Source organism: Scleropages formosus, chromosome 9 (genome assembly GCF_900964775.1).
Source record: "Scleropages formosus chromosome 9, fSclFor1.1, whole genome shotgun sequence".
Taxonomy (NCBI): Eukaryota; Metazoa; Chordata; class Actinopteri; order Osteoglossiformes; family Osteoglossidae; genus Scleropages; species Scleropages formosus.
Window position 1 is genome coordinate 29,181,810 of NC_041814.1, and position 19,024 is coordinate 29,200,833.

Sequence of the window (19,024 nt, forward strand, 5' to 3'; positions counted from 1 at the left end):
ATACAGTTCCTCGAAAGTGTGTGAAACCCTTGTGTCCCTTAGTTTTACCACAAAATGGTTATATAATTAATCTCTTGTGATATAATAGGTGTATAATGACCAATTCCATATGTTGCTTTAGAGGAAATCATGTGTGTAACAGAAACACACAAGTAGTACAGGTGTAAAAAAAGTGAAGCCCAAGTTACATTAATTACACCACGTAGGTAAGTAGAATCAGGTGTGTAAATCAGTCATTTTTTCATTTTATGTTTCTTGTAGTATTTTTATATGAGTATAATTACCAGCCCTGTAGAGTTTGGATACTTTAAGCATTTTCACTATTTATATTCTATAATACGTGTGTTTTGATTCTTGAAAACTACCTGTGTCCTTAAGTATGAGTGATGACAACCATTAGAATAATAAATTAATCACAACTTTTAAAATAAAAAAGATACAATGTCAAACAACATGGCCTTTAAAACCTATACAACAAACCATCAAAAGAAGGAACCATGTGCAAAAAATTCCACTGAATTTAAACTGTTTAAACCAACACATTTTTTCTTTACATAAAATACTAATATCAATATTAGGACAATATGAGACATATCTTCATTTCCTCCTGCACACATTACTTATACACACAGAGCTGATCACAGAATGTACCAGAGATAAAGGACTTACATTACGAAGGGTCTCCTCCAGAACGGTCTCGTTCAGGCCTGCCGCCACTCGGAGGGAAACATTTAGGCTGGCGAGCACAGATAGCACGGGCCGGGCTGGGGATTAAAAATTGAGTCATTATTGGTCACCTGACAGTGAGTAAAAACATTGAATGATGTATTAGAAGTACTAAATGAGAAAGTCATAAAAATTACAAACAATATCACTAAATTTGATGAGCATTTTAAAAAGACAAACATGCTAAACTATTAAAGCTTTTACAAGGGGTGGATGTTAGGGTAGTGGTCAGAGCTGTGACCTTTAGATCCCAAGGTTCAAATCCCACTTACTGGTGTGGTACCCTTGCGTAAGGGTCTTCCCCCAAATTGCTATGTTGCAGTAAAAATTACCCAGCTGTGTAAATGGGTAAAGAATTGTAGGTAGATAAATATGTAAGAGGCTTTGAAGAGAAGGCTGTGGTAAATGTAAGTGCGTTACACAATATTTGTGGACCATCATTCTTATGGAAGAGAAAAAGCAGAAGAAGGATCCTGAACGTGTGGGAAGACTTTTACCTGGTGTCGTAATAGTAGATTTTCCTGTGGCTGTAGTTGGCTGAAGTGTTGTAGTGGTAGTATTCATGGTTAGCAGTGGTGTGGTGGTCTCTGTAGTTGTGGTTGGTAGTGGTGATGTAGTAGTTGTAGTCGTAGACAGCAGTGGTATGGTGGTGGTGGCAGTAGTCGTGGTTGGCTCTGGTGTGGTGGTGGTGGTGGTTACAGTCATGATCGGTTGTGGTGTGGTGGTGGTAGTAGTTGTAGTCGTGGTCGACAGTGGTGTGGTTGTAGTAGAGATAGTCGTGGTTGGCTCTGGTGTGGTGGCGGTAATTGTAGTCGTGGTCAGCAGCGGTGTGGTTGTGGTAGTGGTCGTCGTGGTTGGCTCTGGTGTGGTGGTGGGCGTTGTAGTTGTGGTTGGCTCTGGTGTGGTGGTGGTAGTGCTAAACGTTGTTTGTTCTGGTGTGGTAGTGGTAGTTGTAGTCGTGGTTGGCTCTGGTGTGGTGGTGGTAGTGCTAATCGTTGTTGGTTCTGGTGTGGTAGTGGTAGTTGTAGTCGTGGGCGGTAGCGGTGTGGTTGTGGTCGTCCTTGTTGGCTCTGGTGTGGTGGTGGGAGTTGTAGTCGTGGGTGGCAGCGGTGTGGTTGTGGTAGCGGTAGTCGTTGTTGGCTCAGGTGTGGTTGTGGTAGTTGCAGTCGTGGTTGGCTCAGGTGTTCTGGTGGTAGTTGTTGTGGTTGGCTCTGGTGTGGTAGTGGTAGAGGTAGTTATGGTTGGCTCTGGTGTGGTAGTGGTAGTTGTAGTCGTGGGCAGCAGCGGTGTGGTTGTGGTAGCAGTAGTCGTGGTCGGTTCTGGTGTGGTGGTGGTAGTCATGGTTGGCTCTGGTGTGGTTGTTGCAGTGGTAGTCGTTGTTTGCTCTGGTGTGGTGGTGGGAGTTGTAGTCGTGGTTGGCAACGGTGTGGATGTGGTAGCGGTCGTTGTCGTGGCTGGCTCTGGAGTAGTTGTGGCAGTGGTAGTAGTTGTTTGCTCTGGTGTGGTGGTGGTAGTGCTAAACGTTGTTTGTTCTGGTGTGGTAGTGGTAGTTGTAGTCGTGGGCAGCAGCGGTGTGGTTGTGGTAGCAGTGGTCGTGGTTGGCTCAGGTGTGGTGGTGGGCGTTGTAGTCGTGGTTGGCTCTGGTGTGGTTGTTGCAGTGCTAGTCATTATTGGTTCTGGTGTGGTAGTGGTAGTTGTAGTCGTGGGCGCCAACGGTGTGGATGTGGTAGCGGTCGTCGTGGTGGGCTCTGGTGTAGTTGTGGTAGTTGTAGTCGTGGTTAGCTCAGGTATGGTGGTGGTAGTTGTGGTTGGCTCTGGTGTGGTGGTGATAATTGTAGTCGTGGTCAGCAGCGGTGTGGTTGTGGTAGAGGTAGTCGTTGTTTGCTCTGGTGTGGTGGTGGTAGTGCTAGTCATTATTGGTTCTGGTGTGGTAGTGGTAGTTGTAGTCGTGGTTGGCTCTGGTGTGGTGGTGGGCGTTGTAGTCGTGGTTGGCTCTGGTGTGGTGGTGGTAGTGCTAAACGTTGTTTGTTCTGGTGTGGTAGTGGTAGTTGTAGTCGTGGGCAGCAGCGGTGTGGTTGTGGTAGCAGTGGTCGTGGTTGGCTCAGGTGTGGTGGTGGGCGTTGTAGTCGTGGTTGGCTCTGGTGTGGTTGTTGCAGTGCTAGTCATTATTGGTTCTGGTGTGGTAGTGGTAGTTGTAGTCGTGGGCGCCAACGGTGTGGATGTGGTAGCGGTCGTCGTGGTGGGCTCTGGTGTAGTTGTGGTAGTTGTAGTCGTGGTTAGCTCAGGTATGGTGGTGGTAGTTGTGGTTGGCTCTGGTGTGGTGGTGATAATTGTAGTCGTGGTCAGCAGCGGTGTGGTTGTGGTAGAGGTAGTCGTTGTTTGCTCTGGTGTGGTGGTGGTAGTGCTAGTCATTATTGGTTCTGGTGTGGTAGTGGTAGTTGTAGTCGTGGTTGGCTCTGGTGTGGTGGTGGGCGTTGTAGTCGTGGTTGGCTCTGGTGTGGTGGTGGTAGTGCTAATCGTTGTTGGTTCTGGTGTGGTGGTGGGAGTTGTAGTCGTGGTTGGCTCTGGTGTGGTTGTGGTAGTCATGGTTGGTTCCGGTGTGGTTGTTGCAGTGGTAGTCGTTTGCTCTGGTGTGGTGGTGGGAGTTGTAGTCGTGGTTGGCTCTGGTGTGGTGGTGGGCGTTGTAGTCGTGGTTGGCTCTGGTGTGGTGGTGGTAGTGCTAATCGTTGTTGGTTCTGGTGTGGTAGTGGTAGTTGTAGTCGTGGGCGGTAGCGGTGTGGTTGTGGTAGCGGTCGTCGTGGTTGGCTCTCGAGTAGTTTTGGCAGTGGTAGTCGTGGTTGGCTCTGGTGTGGTGGTGGTAGTCATGGTTGGCTCTGGTGTGGTTGTTGCAGTGGTAGTCGTTGTTTGCTCTGGTGTGGTGGTGGGAGTTGTAGTCGTGGTTGGCTCTGGTGTGGTGGTGGTAGTGCTAAACGTTGTTTGTTCTGGTGTGGTAGTGGTAGTTGTAGTCATGGGCGGTAGCGGTGTGGTTGTGGTAGTGCTAGTCATTATTGGTTCTGGTGTGGTAGTGGTAGTTGTAGTCGTGGGTGGAAACAGTGTGGATGTGGTAGCGGTCGTCGTTGTTGGTTCTGGTGTGGTGGTGGGAGTTGTAGTCGTGGGTGGCAACAGTGTGGATGTGGTAGCGGTCGTTGTCGTGGCTGGCTCTGGAGTAGTTGTGGCAGTGGTAGTAGTTGTTTGCTCTGGTGTGGTGGTGGTAGTGCTAAACGTTGTTTGTTCTGGTGTGGTGGTGGGAGTTGTAGTCGTGGTTGGCTCTGGTGTGGTGGTGGTAGTGCTAGTCGTTGTTGGTTCTGGTGTGGTGGTGGTAGTTGTAGTCGTGGGCGCCAACGGTGTGGATGTGGTAGCGGTCGTCGTGGTTGGCTCTGGAGTAGTTGTGGTAGTTGTAGTCGTGGGCGGTAGCGGTGTGGTTGTGGTAGCGGTAGTCGTTGTTGGTTCTGGTGTGGTGGTGGTAGTTGTAGTCGTGGTTGGCTCTGGTGTGGTGGTGGTAGTGCTAAACGTTGTTTGTTCTGGTGTGGTAGTGGTAGTTGTAGTCGTGGGCGGTAGCGGTGTGGTTGTGGTAGCGGTAGTCGTTGTTGGTTCTGGAGTAGTTGTGGTAGTTGTAGTCGTGGTTAGCTCAGGTGTGGTGGTGGTAGTTGTGGTTGGCTCTGGTGTGGTGGTGGTAATTGTAGTCATGGTTGGCTCCGGTGTGGTTGTTGCAGTGGTAGTCGTTTGCTCTGGTGTGGTGGTGGTAGTTGTAGTCGTGGGCGGTAGCGGTGTGGTGGTGGTAGCGGTAGTCGTTGTTTGTTCTGGTGTGGTAGTGGTAGTTGTAGTCGTGGGCGCCAACGGTGTGGATGTGGTAGCGGTCGTCGTGGTTGGTTCTGGAGTAGTTGTGGTAGTTGTAGTCGTGGTTGGCTCTGGTGTGGTGGTGGTAGTTGTAGTCGTGGGTGGCAACGGTGTGGATGTGGTAGCGGTCGTTGTCGTGGCTGGCTCTGGAGTAGTTGTGGCAGTGGTAGTAGTTGTTTGCTCTGGTGTGGTGGTGGTAGTGCTAAACGTTGTTTGTTCTGGTGTGGTAGTGCTAGTTGTAGTCGTGGGCAGCAGCGGTGTGGTTGTGGTAGTGCTAGTCATTATTGGTTCTGGTGTGGTAGTGGTAGTTGTAGTCGTGGGTGGAAACAGTGTGGATGTGGTAGCGGTAGTCGTTGTTGGTTCTGGTGTGGTGGTGGGAGTTGTAGTCGTGGTTGGCTCTGGTGTGGTGGTGGTAGTGCTAATCGTTGTTGGTTCTGGTGTGGTAGTGGTAGTTGTAGTCGTGGTTGGCTCTGGTGTGGTGGTGGGCGTTGTAGTCGTGGTTGGCTCTGGTGTGGTAGTGCTAGTGCTAATCGTTGTTGGTTCTGGTGTGGTAGTGGTAGCAGTAGTCGTGGTTGGCTCAGGTGTGGTTGTGGGAGTTGTAGTCGTGGTTGGCTCTGGTGTGGTGGTGGTAGTGCTAATCGTTGTTGGTTCTGGTGTGGTAGTGCTAGTTGTAGTCGTGGTCAGCAGCGGTGTGGTTGTGGTAGCAGTAGTCGTGGTTGGCTCAGGTGTGGTTGTGGTCGTTGTAGTCGTGGTTGGCTCTGGTGTGGTTGTGGCAGTGGTAGTCGTTGTTGGTTCTGGTGTGGTGGTGGGAGTTGTAGTCGTGGTTGGCTCTGGTGTGGTTGTGGTAGTGGTAGTCGTTGTTTGCTCTGGTGTGGTGGTGGGAGTTGTAGTCGTGGTTGGCTCTGGTGTGGTGGTGGTAGTGCTAATCGTTGTTGGTTCTGGTGTGGTAGTGGTAGTTGTAGTCGTGGTTGGCTCTGGTGTGGTGGTGGGCGTTGTAGTCGTGGTTGGCTCTGGTGTGGTAGTGCTAGTGCTAATCGTTGTTGGTTCTGGTGTGGTAGTGGTAGTTGTAGTCGTGGGCGCCAACGGTGTGGATGTGGTAGCGGTCGTCGTGGTTGGCTCTGGAGTAGTTGTGGTAGTTGTAGTTGTTTGCTCAGGTGTGGTGGTGGTAGTGCTAAACGTTGTTTGTTCTGGTGTGGTAGTGGTAGTTGTAGTCGTGGGCAGCAGCGGTGTGGTTGTGGTAGCAGTAGTCGTGGTTGGCTCTGGTGTGGTGGTGGGCGTTGTAGTCGTGGTTGGCTCTGGTGTGGTCGTGGTAGTGCTAAACGTTGTTTGTTCTGGTGTGGTAGTGGTAGTTATAGTCGTGGGCGGTAGCGGTGTGGTTGTGGTAGCGGTAGTCGTTGTTGGTTCTGGTGTGGTGGTGGGAGTTGTAGTCGTGGTTGGCTCTGGTGTGGTGGTGGTAGTGCTAGTCATGGTTGGCTCTGGTGTGGTCGTGCTAGTTGTAGTCGTGGGCAGCAGCGGTGTGGTTGTGGTAGCGGTAGTCGTTGTTTGCTCTGGTGTGGTGGTGGGAGTTGTAGTCGTGGGCGGTAGCGGTGTGGTTGTGGTAGCGGTCGTCGTTGTTTGTTCTGGTGTGGTGGTGGGAGTTGTAGTCGTGGTTGGCTCTGGTGTGGTTGTGGTAGCGGTAGTCGTTGTTTGTTCTGATGTGGTAGTGGTAGTTGTAGTCGTGGGCGCCAACGGTGTGGATGTGGTAGCGGTCGTCGTGGTTGGTTCTGGAGTAGTTGTGGTAGTTGTAGTCGTTGTTTGCTCTGGTGTGGTGGTGGTAGTTGTGGTTGGCTCTGGTGTGGTGGTGGTAATTGTAGTCGTGGTCAGCAGCGGTGTGGTTGTGGTAGCGGTCGTCGTGGTTGGCTCTGGTGTGGTGGTGGTAGTTGTAGTCGTGGGTGGCAACGGTGTGGATGTGGTAGCGGTCGTTGTCGTGGCTGGCTCTGGAGTAGTTGTGGCAGTGGTAGTAGTTGTTTGCTCTGGTGTGGTGGTGGTAGTGCTAAACGTTGTTTGTTCTGGTGTGGTAGTGGTAGTTGTAGTCGTGGTCAGCAGCGGTGTGGTTGTGGCAGTGGTAGTCGTTGTTGGTTCTGGTGTGGTGGTGGGAGTTGTAGTCGTGGTTGGCTCTGGTGTGGTGGTGGGCGTTGTAGTCGTGGTTGGCTCTGGTGTGGTGGTGGTAGTGCTAGTCGTTGTTGGTTCTGGTGTGGTGGTGGTAGTTGTAGTCGTGGGCGCCAACGGTGTGGATGTGGTAGCGGTCGTCGTGGTTGGCTCTGGAGTAGTTGTGGTAGTTTTAGTCGTGGTTGGCTCTGGTGTGGTGGTGGTAGTGCTAATCGTTGTTGGTTCTGGTGTGGTGGTGGTAGTTGTAGTCGTGGGCGCCAACGGTGTGGTTGTGGTAGCGGTAGTCGTTGTTGGTTCTGGTGTGGTGGTGGGAGTTGTAGTCGTGGTTGGCTCTGGTGTGGTGGTGGTAGTGCTAAACGTTGTTTGTTCTGGTGTGGTAGTGGTAGTTGTAGTCGTGGGCGGTAGCGGTGTGGTTGTGGTAGCGGTAGTCGTTGTTGGTTCTGGAGTAGTTGTGGTAGTTGTAGTCGTGGTTAGCTCAGGTGTGGTGGTGGTAGTTGTGGTTGGCTCTGGTGTGGTGGTGGTAATTGTAGTCATGGTTGGCTCCGGTGTGGTTGTTGCAGTGGTAGTCGTTTGCTCTGGTGTGGTGGTGGTAGTGCTAATCGTTGTTGGTTCTGGTGTGTTAGTGGGAGTTGTAGTCATGGGCGGTAGCGGTGTGGTTGTGCTAGCGGTAGTCGTTTGCTCTGGTGTGGTGGTGGTAGTCATGGTTGGCTCTGGTGTGGTTGTTGCAGTGGTAGTCGTTGTTTGCTCCGGTGTCGTGGTGGGAGTTGTAGTCGTTGTTGACTCTGGTGTGGTGGTGGTAGTGCTAATCGTTGTTGGTTCTGGTGTGGTAGTGGTAGTTGTGGTTGGCTCTGGTGTGGTGGTGGTAATTGTAGTCGTTTTCAGCAGCGGTGTGGTTGTGGTAGCGGTCGTCGTGGTTGGTTCTGGAGTAGTTGTGGTAGTTGTAGTCGTTGTTTGCTCTGGTGTGGTGGTGGTAGTTGTGGTTGGCTCTGGTGTGGTGGTGGTAATTGTAGTCGTGGTCAGCAGCGGTGTGGTTGTGGTAGCGGTCGTCGTGGTTGGCTCTGGTGTGGTGGTGGTAGTTGTAGTCGTGGGTGGCAACGGTGTGGATGTGGTAGCGGTCGTTGTCGTGGCTGGCTCTGGAGTAGTTGTGGCAGTGGTAGTAGTTGTTTGCTCTGGTGTGGTGGTGGTAGTGCTAAACGTTGTTTGTTCTGGTGTGGTAGTGGTAGTTGTAGTCGTGGGCGGTAGCGGTGTGGTTGTGGTAGCGGTAGTCGTTGTTGGTTCTGGTGTGGTGGTGGGAGTTGTAGTCGTGGTTGGCTCTGGTGTGGTGGTGGTAGTGCTAGTCATGGTTGGCTCTGGTGTGGTCGTGCTAGTTGTAGTCGTGGGCAGCAGCGGTGTGGTTGTGGTAGCGGTAGTCGTTGTTTGCTCTGGTGTGGTGGTGGGAGTTGTAGTCGTGGGCGGTAGCGGTGTGGTTGTGGTAGCGGTCGTCGTTGTTTGTTCTGGTGTGGTGGTGGGAGTTGTAGTCGTGGTTGGCTCTGGTGTGGTGGTGGTAGTGCTAAACGTTGTTTGTTCTGGTGTGGTAGTGGTAGTTGTAGTCGTGGGCGGTAGCGGTGTGGTTGTGGTAGCGGTCGTCGTTGTTTGTTCTGGTGTGGTAGTGGTAGTTGTAGTCGTGGGCGCCAACGGTGTGGATGTGGTAGCGGTCGTCGTGGTTGGTTCTGGAGTAGTTGTGGTAGTTGTAGTCGTTGTTTGCTCTGGTGTGGTGGTGGTAGTTGTGGTTGGCTCTGGTGTGGTGGTGGTAATTGTAGTCGTGGTCAGCAGCGGTGTGGTTGTGGTAGCGGTCGTCGTGGTTGGCTCTGGTGTGGTGGTGGTAGTTGTAGTCGTGGGTGGCAACAGTGTGGATGTGGTAGCGGTCGTTGTCGTGGCTGGCTCTGGAGTAGTTGTGGCAGTGGTAGTAGTTGTTTGCTCTGGTGTGGTGGTGGTAGTGCTAAACGTTGTTTGTTCTGGTGTGGTAGTGGGAGTTGTAGTCATGGGCGGTAGCGGTGTGGTTGTGGTAGCGGTAGTCGTTTGCTCTGGTGTGGTGGTGGTAGTCATGGTTGGCTCTGGTGTGGTTGTTGCAGTGGTAGTCGTTGTTTGCTCTGGTGTCGTGGTGGGAGTTGTAGTCGTTGTTGACTCTGGTGTGGTGGTGGTAGTGCTAATCGTTGTTGGTTCTGGTGTGGTAGTGGTAGTTGTAGTCGTGGGCGCCAACGGTGTGGTTGTGGTAGCGGTAGTCGTTGTTTGCTCTGGTGTGGTGGTGGGAGTTGTAATCGTGGTTGGCTCTGGTGTGGTGGTGGTAGTCATGGTTGGCTCTGGTGTGGTTGTTGCAGTGGTAGTCGTTGTTTGCTCTGATGTGGTGGTGGGAGTTGTAGTCGTTGTTGGCTCTGGTGTGGTGGTGGTAGTGCTAATCGTTGTTGGTTCTGACGTGGTGGTGGGAGTTGTAGTCGTTGTTGGCTCTGGTGTGGTGGTGGTAGTGCTAAACGTTGTTTGTTCTGGTGTGGTAGTGCTAGTTGTAGTCGTGGGCAGCAGCGGTGTGGTTGTGGTAGAGGTAGTCGTTGTTTGCTCTGGTGTGGTGGTGGTAGTGCTAGTCATTATTGGTTCTGGTGTGGTAGTGGTAGTTGTAGTCGTGGTTGGCTCTGGTGTGGTGGTGGGCGTTGTAGTCGTGGTTGGCTCTGGTGTGGTGGTGGTAGTGCTAATCGTTGTTGGTTCTGGTGTGGTGGTGGGAGTTGTAGTCGTGGGCGGTAGCGGTGTGGATGTGGTAGCGGTCGTCGTGGTTGGCTCTGGAGTAGTTGTGGCAGTGGTAGTAGTTGTTTGCTCTGGTGTGGTGGTGGTAGTGCTAAACATTGTTTGTTCTGGTGTGGTAGTGCTAGTTGTAGTCGTGGGCGGTAGCGGTGTGGTTGTGGTAGCGGTAGTCGTTGTTGGTTCTGGTGTGGTGGTGGGAGTTGTAGTCGTGGTTGGCTCTGGTGTGGTGGTGGTAGTCATGGTTGGCTCTGGTGTGGTTGTTGCAGTGGTAGTCGTTGTTTGCTCTGATGTGGTGGTGGGAGTTGTAGTCGTTGTTGGCTCTGGTGTGGTGGTGGTAGTGCTAATCGTTGTTGGTTCTGACGTGGTGGTGGGAGTTGTAGTCGTTGTTGGCTCTGGTGTGGTGGTGGTAGTGCTAAACGTTGTTTGTTCTGGTGTGGTAGTGCTAGTTGTAGTCGTGGGCAGCAGCGGTGTGGTTGTGGTAGAGGTAGTCGTTGTTTGCTCTGGTGTGGTGGTGGTAGTGCTAGTCATTATTGGTTCTGGTGTGGTAGTGGTAGTTGTAGTCGTGGTTGGCTCTGGTGTGGTGGTGGGCGTTGTAGTCGTGGTTGGCTCTGGTGTGGTGGTGGTAGTGCTAATCGTTGTTGGTTCTGGTGTGGTGGTGGGAGTTGTAGTCGTGGTTGGCTCTGGTGTGGTTGTGGTAGTCATGGTTGGCTCCGGTGTGGTTGTTGCAGTGGTAGTCGTTTGCTCTGGTGTGGTGGTGGGAGTTGTAGTCGTGGTTGGCTCTGGTGTGGTGGAGGTAGTTGTAGTCGTGGGCGGTAGCGGTGTGGATGTGGTAGCGGTCGTCGTGGTTGGCTCTGGAGTAGTTGTGGCAGTGGTAGTAGTTGTTTGCTCTGGTGTGGTGGTGGTAGTGCTAATCGTTGTTGGTTCTGGTGTGGTAGTGCTAGTTGTAGTCGTGGGCAGCAGCGGTGTGGTTGTGGTAGCAGTAGTCGTGGTTGGCTCAGGTGTGGTTGTGGTCGTTGTAGTCGTGGTTGGCTCTGGTGTGGTGGTGGTAGTGCTAATCGTTGTTGGTTCTGGTGTGGTAGTGGTAGTTGTAGTCGTGGTTGGCTCAGGTGTGGTTGTGGTCGTTGTAGTCGTGGTTGGCTCTGGTGTGGTGGTGGTACTGCTTATCGTTGTTGGTTCTGGTGTGGTAGTGGTAGTTGTAGTCGTTGGCGCCAACGGTGTGGATGTGGTAGCGGTCGTCGTGGTTGGTTCTGGAGTAGTTGTGGTAGTTGTAGTCGTGGTTGGCTCTGGTGTGGTGGTGGTAGTTGTGGTTGGCTCTGGTGTGGTGGTGGTAATTGTAGTCGTGGTCAGCAGCGGTGTGGTTGTGGTAGCGGTCGTCGTGGTTGGCTCTGGTGTGGTGGTGGGCGTTGTAGTCGTGGCTGGCTCTGGTGTGGTAGTGCTAGTGCTAATCGTTGTTTGTTCTGGTGTGGTAGTGGTAGTTGTAGTCGTGGGCAGCAGCGGTGTGGTTGTGGTAGCAGTAGTCGTGGTTGGTTCTGGTGTGGTGGTGGTAGTCATGGTTGGCTCTGGTGTGGTTGTTGCAGTGGTAGTCGTTGTTTGCTCTGGTGTGGTGGTGGGAGTTGTAGTCGTTGTTGGCTCTGGTGTGGTGGAGGTAGTTGTGGTTATAGTTGGCTCAGCTGTGGTGGTAATTGTGGTCATGGTTTGCAGTGCTGTGGTTGTAATAGTGGTAATCATGATGGGTTGTGGTGTGGTGGTTGTAGTTGTGGAGGGTTCCGGTGTGGTGGTGGTTGCAGTTGTCGTCGGATGAGGTGTGTTTGAGGTTGTCGTGGTTGGTAGTGGTGTGGTAGTAGTAGTTTCAATTGTGGTTGTCATTTCCATGGAGGTGGTTGGAGTTGTTGTGGTCAGGTCCATTGTGGCTGACATTTCTGTGGCGGTGGTTGGGCTGGTCGTGCTACTTTCCATTGTGATTGTCATTTCGGTGGTCGTGGTTGGGCTTACTGTGGTAATTTCCAGTGTGGTCATTGTTTCCGTGGTGGTGGTCAGAGTTGTTATGGTCGAATCCGCTGTGGTTGTCATTTCTGCGGTGGTGGTTGGGGTTGTCGTGGTCAGATCCGTCGTGGTCGTCATTTCTGTGGTTGTGGTTGTGCTGGCCGTGGTAGTTTCCACTGTGGTCATTGTTTCCGTGGTGGTAGTCCGGGTTGTTGTGGTCAAATCTGCTGTCGCTGTTTCCATGTTAGTGGTTGGGCTGGTTGTGGTAATTTCCCCTCCTGTCATCATTTCCGTGGTGGTGGTTGGATTTCCTGTGGTTGCCGTTTCCGTTGTTGTGGTCGCGGTTGCTGTGGAATTTTCAACTGTGGCTGTAAATTCTGTGATGGTGGTTGGGGTTGTTGTGGTAGTTTCCACTGCTGTCGTTGTTTCCGTGCTTGCGATTCCTGTGTTCGGATCTGCTGTGGTTGTTGTCTCTGTGGTGGTGGTTTGGCTGGTTGTGGTAGTTTCCATTGTGTTTGTTGTTTCTGTGGTGATGGCTGAGGCGTTTGTGGTTGTCGTTTCTTTTGATGTGTGAATCACATGAACAAGAAAGGAAGAAAATGATCACGACTGGACTAAATTAAAGTTTTGTAACAATATTTTGTCCCTATTTTTATGTTTTTTTTACTTTTATTTGATACCGGCTCCAGGTTTGAAACCCAGTATTTAGACTTTTTTTGTGATACTGATCCAGGTTTGAAGCACAAGGTCCCCCACCACCCCCAGTAGTATCTACAAAAAACTTGCACAGCTGATATTCACTCATTAACCACACTGCACCCTGATGGTCTTAATGATGAACTGCCTGTACACTATTTTTCAATTTGGTTTTTTGAGATCGTGTTCTTCACCATTAGTTTTTTTTTCTTTACAATTTTTTTTTTACGTTCCTTTCTGATAACCATTTTTTTTAGAGTAATCAATCTATTCTGTGTATATATCCGATGGCTTTTACTAATCCTTTACTCATTCTTCACTGAGCATGATGTATTGATGTAGGGGGCAGTTGCTAGTATAGTAATTACAGCTGCTACTTTGGGCTCCAAAGATTGCATGTTCAAATCCCACCTCCAGCTGTCGTACCCTTGAGCACAGTACTTACCCTAAATTGTTCCAGTAAAATTACCCAGTTGTTTAATGGTGGGGGGGGGCGCGGTGGCCAGTGGGTTGGACCAGGCTCTGCTCTCCGGTGGGTCTGTGGTTTGAGTCCCGCTTGGGGTGCCTTGCGACAGACTGGCATCCTATGCTGGGTGTGTCCCCTCCCCCTCCAGCCCTACACCCTGTGTTGCCAGGTTAGGCTCTGGCTCCCCGCGACCCTGACCTGGACAAGTGGTTCAGAAAATATGTGTGTGTGTATGTGTGTATATGTATATTATATACACATATATAAATGGGTTAAGAATTATAACCTTAAAATTCTAAGCTGCTTTGGAAAAAAGCATCAGCTAAATGAATAATTTTTTTTTTACATTTCATTGTATCAGTCTGCACAACGCTGTCATTTCTTTGTGTCAATAGTCTGATGTCATTCCCCATTTTAACGACTTCAGAACTGCTAATATGGCATTCCTTTTACCACATACTGGAATGCCGAAGAAGAGTTTCCCACCGAAATACGTCCGTCCCGAAAGAAAAGGCTTTCAATAATTTTGTCGTGAGCAGCAAACTAAATATGATCATATTGTAATACTCATATTGTAATTCCAGTTTTGTGTGCACTGATCTGATTTAATCTACCTCAGAAGTCACTCATCTGTTGTTAATTTTTTATTTAATTTTAACAATTTTGCTGTGTAACAACATGGAAAAGATGACTGGCAAGCAATCTGATTTCAGTTTTGTTTGCTGTTGTCTACATACCTGTTGTGGGTGGTTCTGCTGTGGTCATGATTGGAAGCTGTGTGATTGCGGTCTGTCCCTCTACAGTCCACAGGAATAAAAGGAGGACAGTGAACCTGGTGAAGTCCATGATGGTTACTGATGCTCAGTCCTGCTATGAAGGTCTGGGTCAGGTCCTCCTATTTATCAGACTTGACAGCTGTTACTCCACCCTCACCTGAGAAGCCTGGGCTTCTCTATGATGATTGGTTCTATTCAGTAAAGCCCCGCCCATTCTCTACCTCTTAGCCAATAAAACCGAAAAGGGATTTCAAGGTTAGTTCCCTTGACAATAATTAGAAGAAGACAACTGGTGGGATACCATTAATTCTGATGTACTGCATGGAGTGTGTGTTCTATTATTTTGGCAGCGTACTTGCAGAATGTCTGTCAGCTAGACAAAACAAAAGTAATGTGTGTGCAGACACACACTGCAGAGCACTGATACTGAACTTCAACTCTTGCTGAGGATGTGGGGGTGGCAACACCTGTCTTTTCGCTGTTGAGCAAAAACCCAAGTTAACTTTCATCAGTGTCTCCTGAGGGGATATGCAGATGACAGTTATGGAGGTGACCGATGATCCTTCTGATTGATCCTTCTTGTGTTACTCACACACTCTTGACAGCTTCTGCTTGATATACACTGTCCTTCTCATGGGTTTACTATCGCTTTCTCCTATTTGAAAGTCTGTCTGATGTAAATTCCAGATTCTCTGAGACACATTGGATTCCCAGCAAATTTGTGAATGTGCATAACTGGGCCGAGATGGTTTTCAGATGTTCTCACCTGAAGAGAACAGGTTCAACCAGCAGAGCACCGTGATTCAGTTTGACATGCTGAAAAAAATTCTTTCCAGTTGTTTATTTCTCTAGTCAAGACCTTCCTCTAAAACAACCTGGCAGGTTCTTGTGGTCGGTAACAGGCATATGGTCGATCGATGGGTGAACTGGGTTGAAGAGAGGATCCGAAGACATGGTCGCGGGGCAAAGCAAACGATCGTATCCAGGGGAACGTAGAATGGGACGAGGAGGCATAGGGCTTCGGAGCAGAAACAACAAGGAAGGACTTGAGAGCGCAGAAGGGACAGTTGACTCAGGATGAGCGAGATTCCACGACTGGAAGGCAATAGTTTGGTGCCTTATGTTTGCTGTTCCTGAATAGCCCCTGGTGTTCTCATTAGGGGAGCGTCAGAGGGCGTGGCAGTGTCACAAACATTCAAGTTACAAATTTTTTAAGATGCAAACATTTCCTAGTTGATTTATTTTTAATTGCATTTTCTTTGTCGTTTTACTGTACAATTTTTTTTTGTTGCAGTGAAAAGAGGTTACATTTTCAGTAGGAGGGGGACTGGGGAGCCAGTTTGCAAAACTGTGACAATGCCGTTTCATTCAGGTTTTTTTGAATTCATTACAGCTATACTCCAAGCTACCCAGTGAATAGAGGCAACATTTATTACTCATTTGTTTTTGTCTATTTTTACATTTTCTGACTGTTAGGGTTAAGTGACCGAATCCTGACAAATGTGTTTATGTGATGAATTGGTCCCATTCTCATCACCATTAAAATTAATTTCTAATTCTAAAATTGGTCATAATTTGTTCCTGAAACAGACTGGATATTGAAAACATGTATAATAAAATTATTCTCATTTTTTGTTATGGGGGAAAAATTGTAATTTGTTTAAAGCCTGTCCCAAGTTCACCCCAATATCACACACACACACACACTTTCGGAACCGCTCGTCCCACACGGGGTCACGGGGAACCAGAGCCTACCCGGTAACACAGGGCGTAAGGCCGGAGGGGGAGGGGACACACCCAGGACAGGACGCCAGTCTGTCACAAGGCACCCCAAGCGAGACTCGAACCCCAGACTCACCAGAGAGCAGGACTGTGGTCCAACCCACTGCACCACCACACCCCCTATACCCCAATATCATGTTAAGTGATATTTAATTTTTTTAAAAAAAGCTTTGCAGTGTCACAGTTTTTTATTGCATAGTGGCTGGAGCTGCTACCTTTGGATCTGAAGGTCGCTGGTTCATATCTCCCTTGCTGCTGTAGTATCCTTTAATAAGGTGCATACTCCAGTAAAATTACCCAGCTGTGTAAATGAGTAAATACTTGTAGGCAGCTTAACACTGTACATTGCTTTGGAGAAAATCATCAGCTAAATCAATAAATAATGTAGAGCTCTGAGTTTATCATGGGATGCAGGAGACCAGGTACATTAAAGTCTGGACCAATTAATAATATGGTATTAATATCTGTAGATGGGATACTTGGAAGAAACTGGGTATCTGGAAACCAAATAATAAGGAGTGAGTTCAGAGTCAGGATTTTGAACACTTTTTTGCACAGATTCAGAGCAGCACTGGGTAACGGCAGCACAGAGATGGAAAAAGCACACCGAGGAATGGCAAAAACATCCACACACTTAAGGGCAAAGGACTGATGTAAATCACTTAAAAGCTGCCATCATGTTCCATGTCCAAGAGGGGTCCAGATATTTCAGAAATCATGTAATTTAGAATTCAGATCAGGTGGGAAAGTTAAATTCTGGTTATTGTTAAACTGCATTTATAGAGAGAAATGAAACAACAAAATATATTTCCTCCCCAAGCATTTGAGTAACTAGCCTGCATTCCATACCTTTGTCAAACAAAAAAAAAACAGTGCCAGTCCTTTTTTTTAAAGGTTGACTGAACACAATTCCCGTCAACTATTATCCTGTCGCATTCCTGGAATAACAGTCTCAAAGTGCTACGAGTATATAGAACAAGAGGGACAAATGCAGCTCTATAATAAAGAACTTTTAATGTGTTTATATCATTCCAGTTATTTTATACCTGTCGTGCTGAAGGAATAAATACATCATGACCTAGAATGGTTTCTCACTTAAGAGACGGCTAAGTGGTGAAACACTGTAATATTTTCTCTGAATGACTCTCTTTTCTCACCGCACTGTTTCATTTCCCTGTGGTGCTTGATGCACAAGAAGAACGCAGCACTTTCTTGTATGTATAAAACACAAGGCGCTGAAGAGCGGATGGTGCGCATAACTTTTTTCAAATTCCCATCGTTTTAAAGTAGACCTTAATGTTGCTTCATGTTAATAAAAAAACAATAAACTGTCATACAGTGTATTTCCATGTTCATGGAAATAAAATAAAGTCCTACAGTGATTTTTTAAAAAATGAATTGTAGCTTTATCTCTGTTTACAGAATGTAACCCTTGAATAAATAAATAACCCAAGGGGTTATCTCTGTGGTTGTAATGGAAATTTAAATAGCTGTCCTATTCGGCCAACGGCTACCAGTGTCACATCCTCACCAGGTGTGTTTATAATCACTGTAATTTTAATTCAGATCCAGTAACAGTATGGTGTTACCTTGTAAGGTACATTTCATATCCATCCATCCATCCATTTTCAACAACCGCTTGTCCCGCGGCGAGCCAGAGCCTACCCCGGCAACACAGGGCACAAGGGCAAAGGGGGAACGGACACACCCAGGACAGGATGCCAGTCTATCACAAGGCACCCGAAGCAGGGCTCAAACCGCAGACCCGCCCAATACATTTACATTTATTCGTTTAGCAGAGGCTTTTTTCTAAAGCGATGCACAGCTGCAAGAAAAGAAAAGTGCAACATCAACAGATGGAGAGATACAGACACACACACACGATTCTCAAAGTGTAGCCAGTTTGTCTGATGTCACTGTTGAAACCAGCATTTTTTTAACACTGGTAGCTGCACATAGGATTGATAGAGAGACAACAATTTTCAAACAGATAACAATAACAATAGCATTTCATGTGTAGCACATATGGAATTGATAAGAAATGCAAAGGTATCTGTGACAAATAACAACACGTAAATTTGTCGAGTAAGTTGGAGATCTGGATCCCACCTGTAGCTGTAGTATCCTTAAGCAAGTTATGTCTCTGTGCCGCTGGCTTGTCTTCCGAGTTTTCTGCCAGTCTGTCTCACATTTTTACAGAGTTCCCAGACTGTGTGCTATAGATGATATTCCTCTTTTCAAGGTCCCCTGTGGTCTGCTTGGAGCACAGGAGACCAATCAAAGTGTATTAGATGGTTTTTGGCCATCCCAGTTTTTGGCAGTGTAGATGCAATCATAGAGACATTTCTAAGAAAGACCAGTATGGCCTAATGGATAAGGTGCCACTCTCTAGAGCTGGGGCTTGTAGATTCAAGTCCCACCTGGTCTGTGAATTTTAAGCTGTTTAGTAGGTCACAGTGTGGTGACTAAAACTGCTCCTTCTGGATCTAAAGGTGGCTGCATGGAATCTCATCTAGTGCCCTTGAGCAAGGTATTTATGCTGAGTGATCTGGCTCTATAAATGGGTAAATTGTAAGTTACTTTGGAGAACAGCCTTAAATAGAGATGCTGAGATATGCACACATTTTCTGAACTGCTTGTCCCATACGGGGTCGCAGGGAACCGGAGCCTAACTCGGGGCGTAAGGCTGGAAGGGGAGGGGACATACCCAGGACAGGACACCAGTCTATCACAGGGCACCCCAAGCGGGACTCGAACCCCAGATCCACTGGAGAGCAGGACCTGGTCCAACCTACTGCACCACTGCACCCCTTTCATGCTGAGATATAGTCAGTAGGTAAAGGTATGGTGTGGGTGTATCATGCAGAACACCGATGGTGCAGCCTACACTCTATGTTAATTTCTCTGTGTCTTACAACATGGCACCCTCTTGTGTCAGAATACCCTGGTAAAAAAATATTTGAGCTGCACATCATGAGTATGCCCGGGGCTGGAGGGGGACTCACCTCGAGCCTGAGAGTTGAGTGCTCTAGACCAGCCCTTAGTGGAACTGAATCCTATAAGTAATGTATCTCTCATGGCACTGTGCATTAACCAAACATGCAAATTAATAAGTGATGTGTTAAAAAAATGCATCTCAAAAAAAATCAGCAAATTATTATATTAAATTATATTATATTATATTAAATTAAATATTAAATTAGTATATATTTAAATTATATTTAAATTTTTAAATTATTATATTATATATTATTAAATTATTAAATTTATATTATTAATATATTATATATTATTAAATTATTATATATTAAATATTAAATTATTATATTTTAAATTATTTTACATTGAGCCCCATGCTGGAGATCTATCAGTCTTTAATTTATGTGCTGATTGGGAAACATGCACAAAAATGAAAATCCCATATTATAATATGACCACATTACCATTAGGTGACCAATCAGGATTCAGCCTCAGCTTCACCAGTTCAGGAAGGGCAGTTCCTTTGGCCCATGAACTCATTGCAATTTATTCATTTAGCTGGCGCTTTTCTCCAAAGTGACTTACAGTTATTTACCCATTTATAGAGCTGGGTGGTTTAGACTGGTGCAATTTAGGGTAAGTGATGAATGGTATGACGGCAGAAGGTGAGACTGCAACCTGTGATGACCGGATCCAGAAAAAAACGGCTCTGAATGCTACATGGTCAGCCTAGACGCAATCTCAGAGGCATTTCTAATGTTTAGTAGAGTGCCCCCCCCCCCCCCCCCCCTACATATCATACACAGACAGACCCAGGGGCCTA

General features: G+C 48.0%; 1 protein-coding gene across 1 annotated transcript; it reads right to left on the minus strand.

Moving 5' to 3' along the window:
* Positions 1 to 1,714: 1,714 nt before the first annotated feature.
* LOC114911289 (mucin-2-like) lies at positions 1,715 to 13,524 on the minus strand. Its single transcript, XM_029254864.1, has 12 exons — positions 13,402 to 13,524; positions 10,956 to 11,591; positions 10,127 to 10,694; positions 7,736 to 7,919; positions 6,793 to 7,494; positions 6,257 to 6,762; positions 6,093 to 6,221; positions 4,319 to 4,876; positions 4,056 to 4,214; positions 3,765 to 3,920; positions 1,937 to 2,632; positions 1,715 to 1,796 (listed from the first exon to the last, which is right to left on the minus strand). The coding sequence occupies exons 1-12, from the start codon at positions 13,508 to 13,510 to the stop codon at positions 1,715 to 1,717; spliced, it is 4,485 nt and encodes a 1,494-aa protein (XP_029110697.1). The 5' UTR covers positions 13,511 to 13,524.
* Positions 13,525 to 19,024: the final 5,500 nt, after the last annotated feature.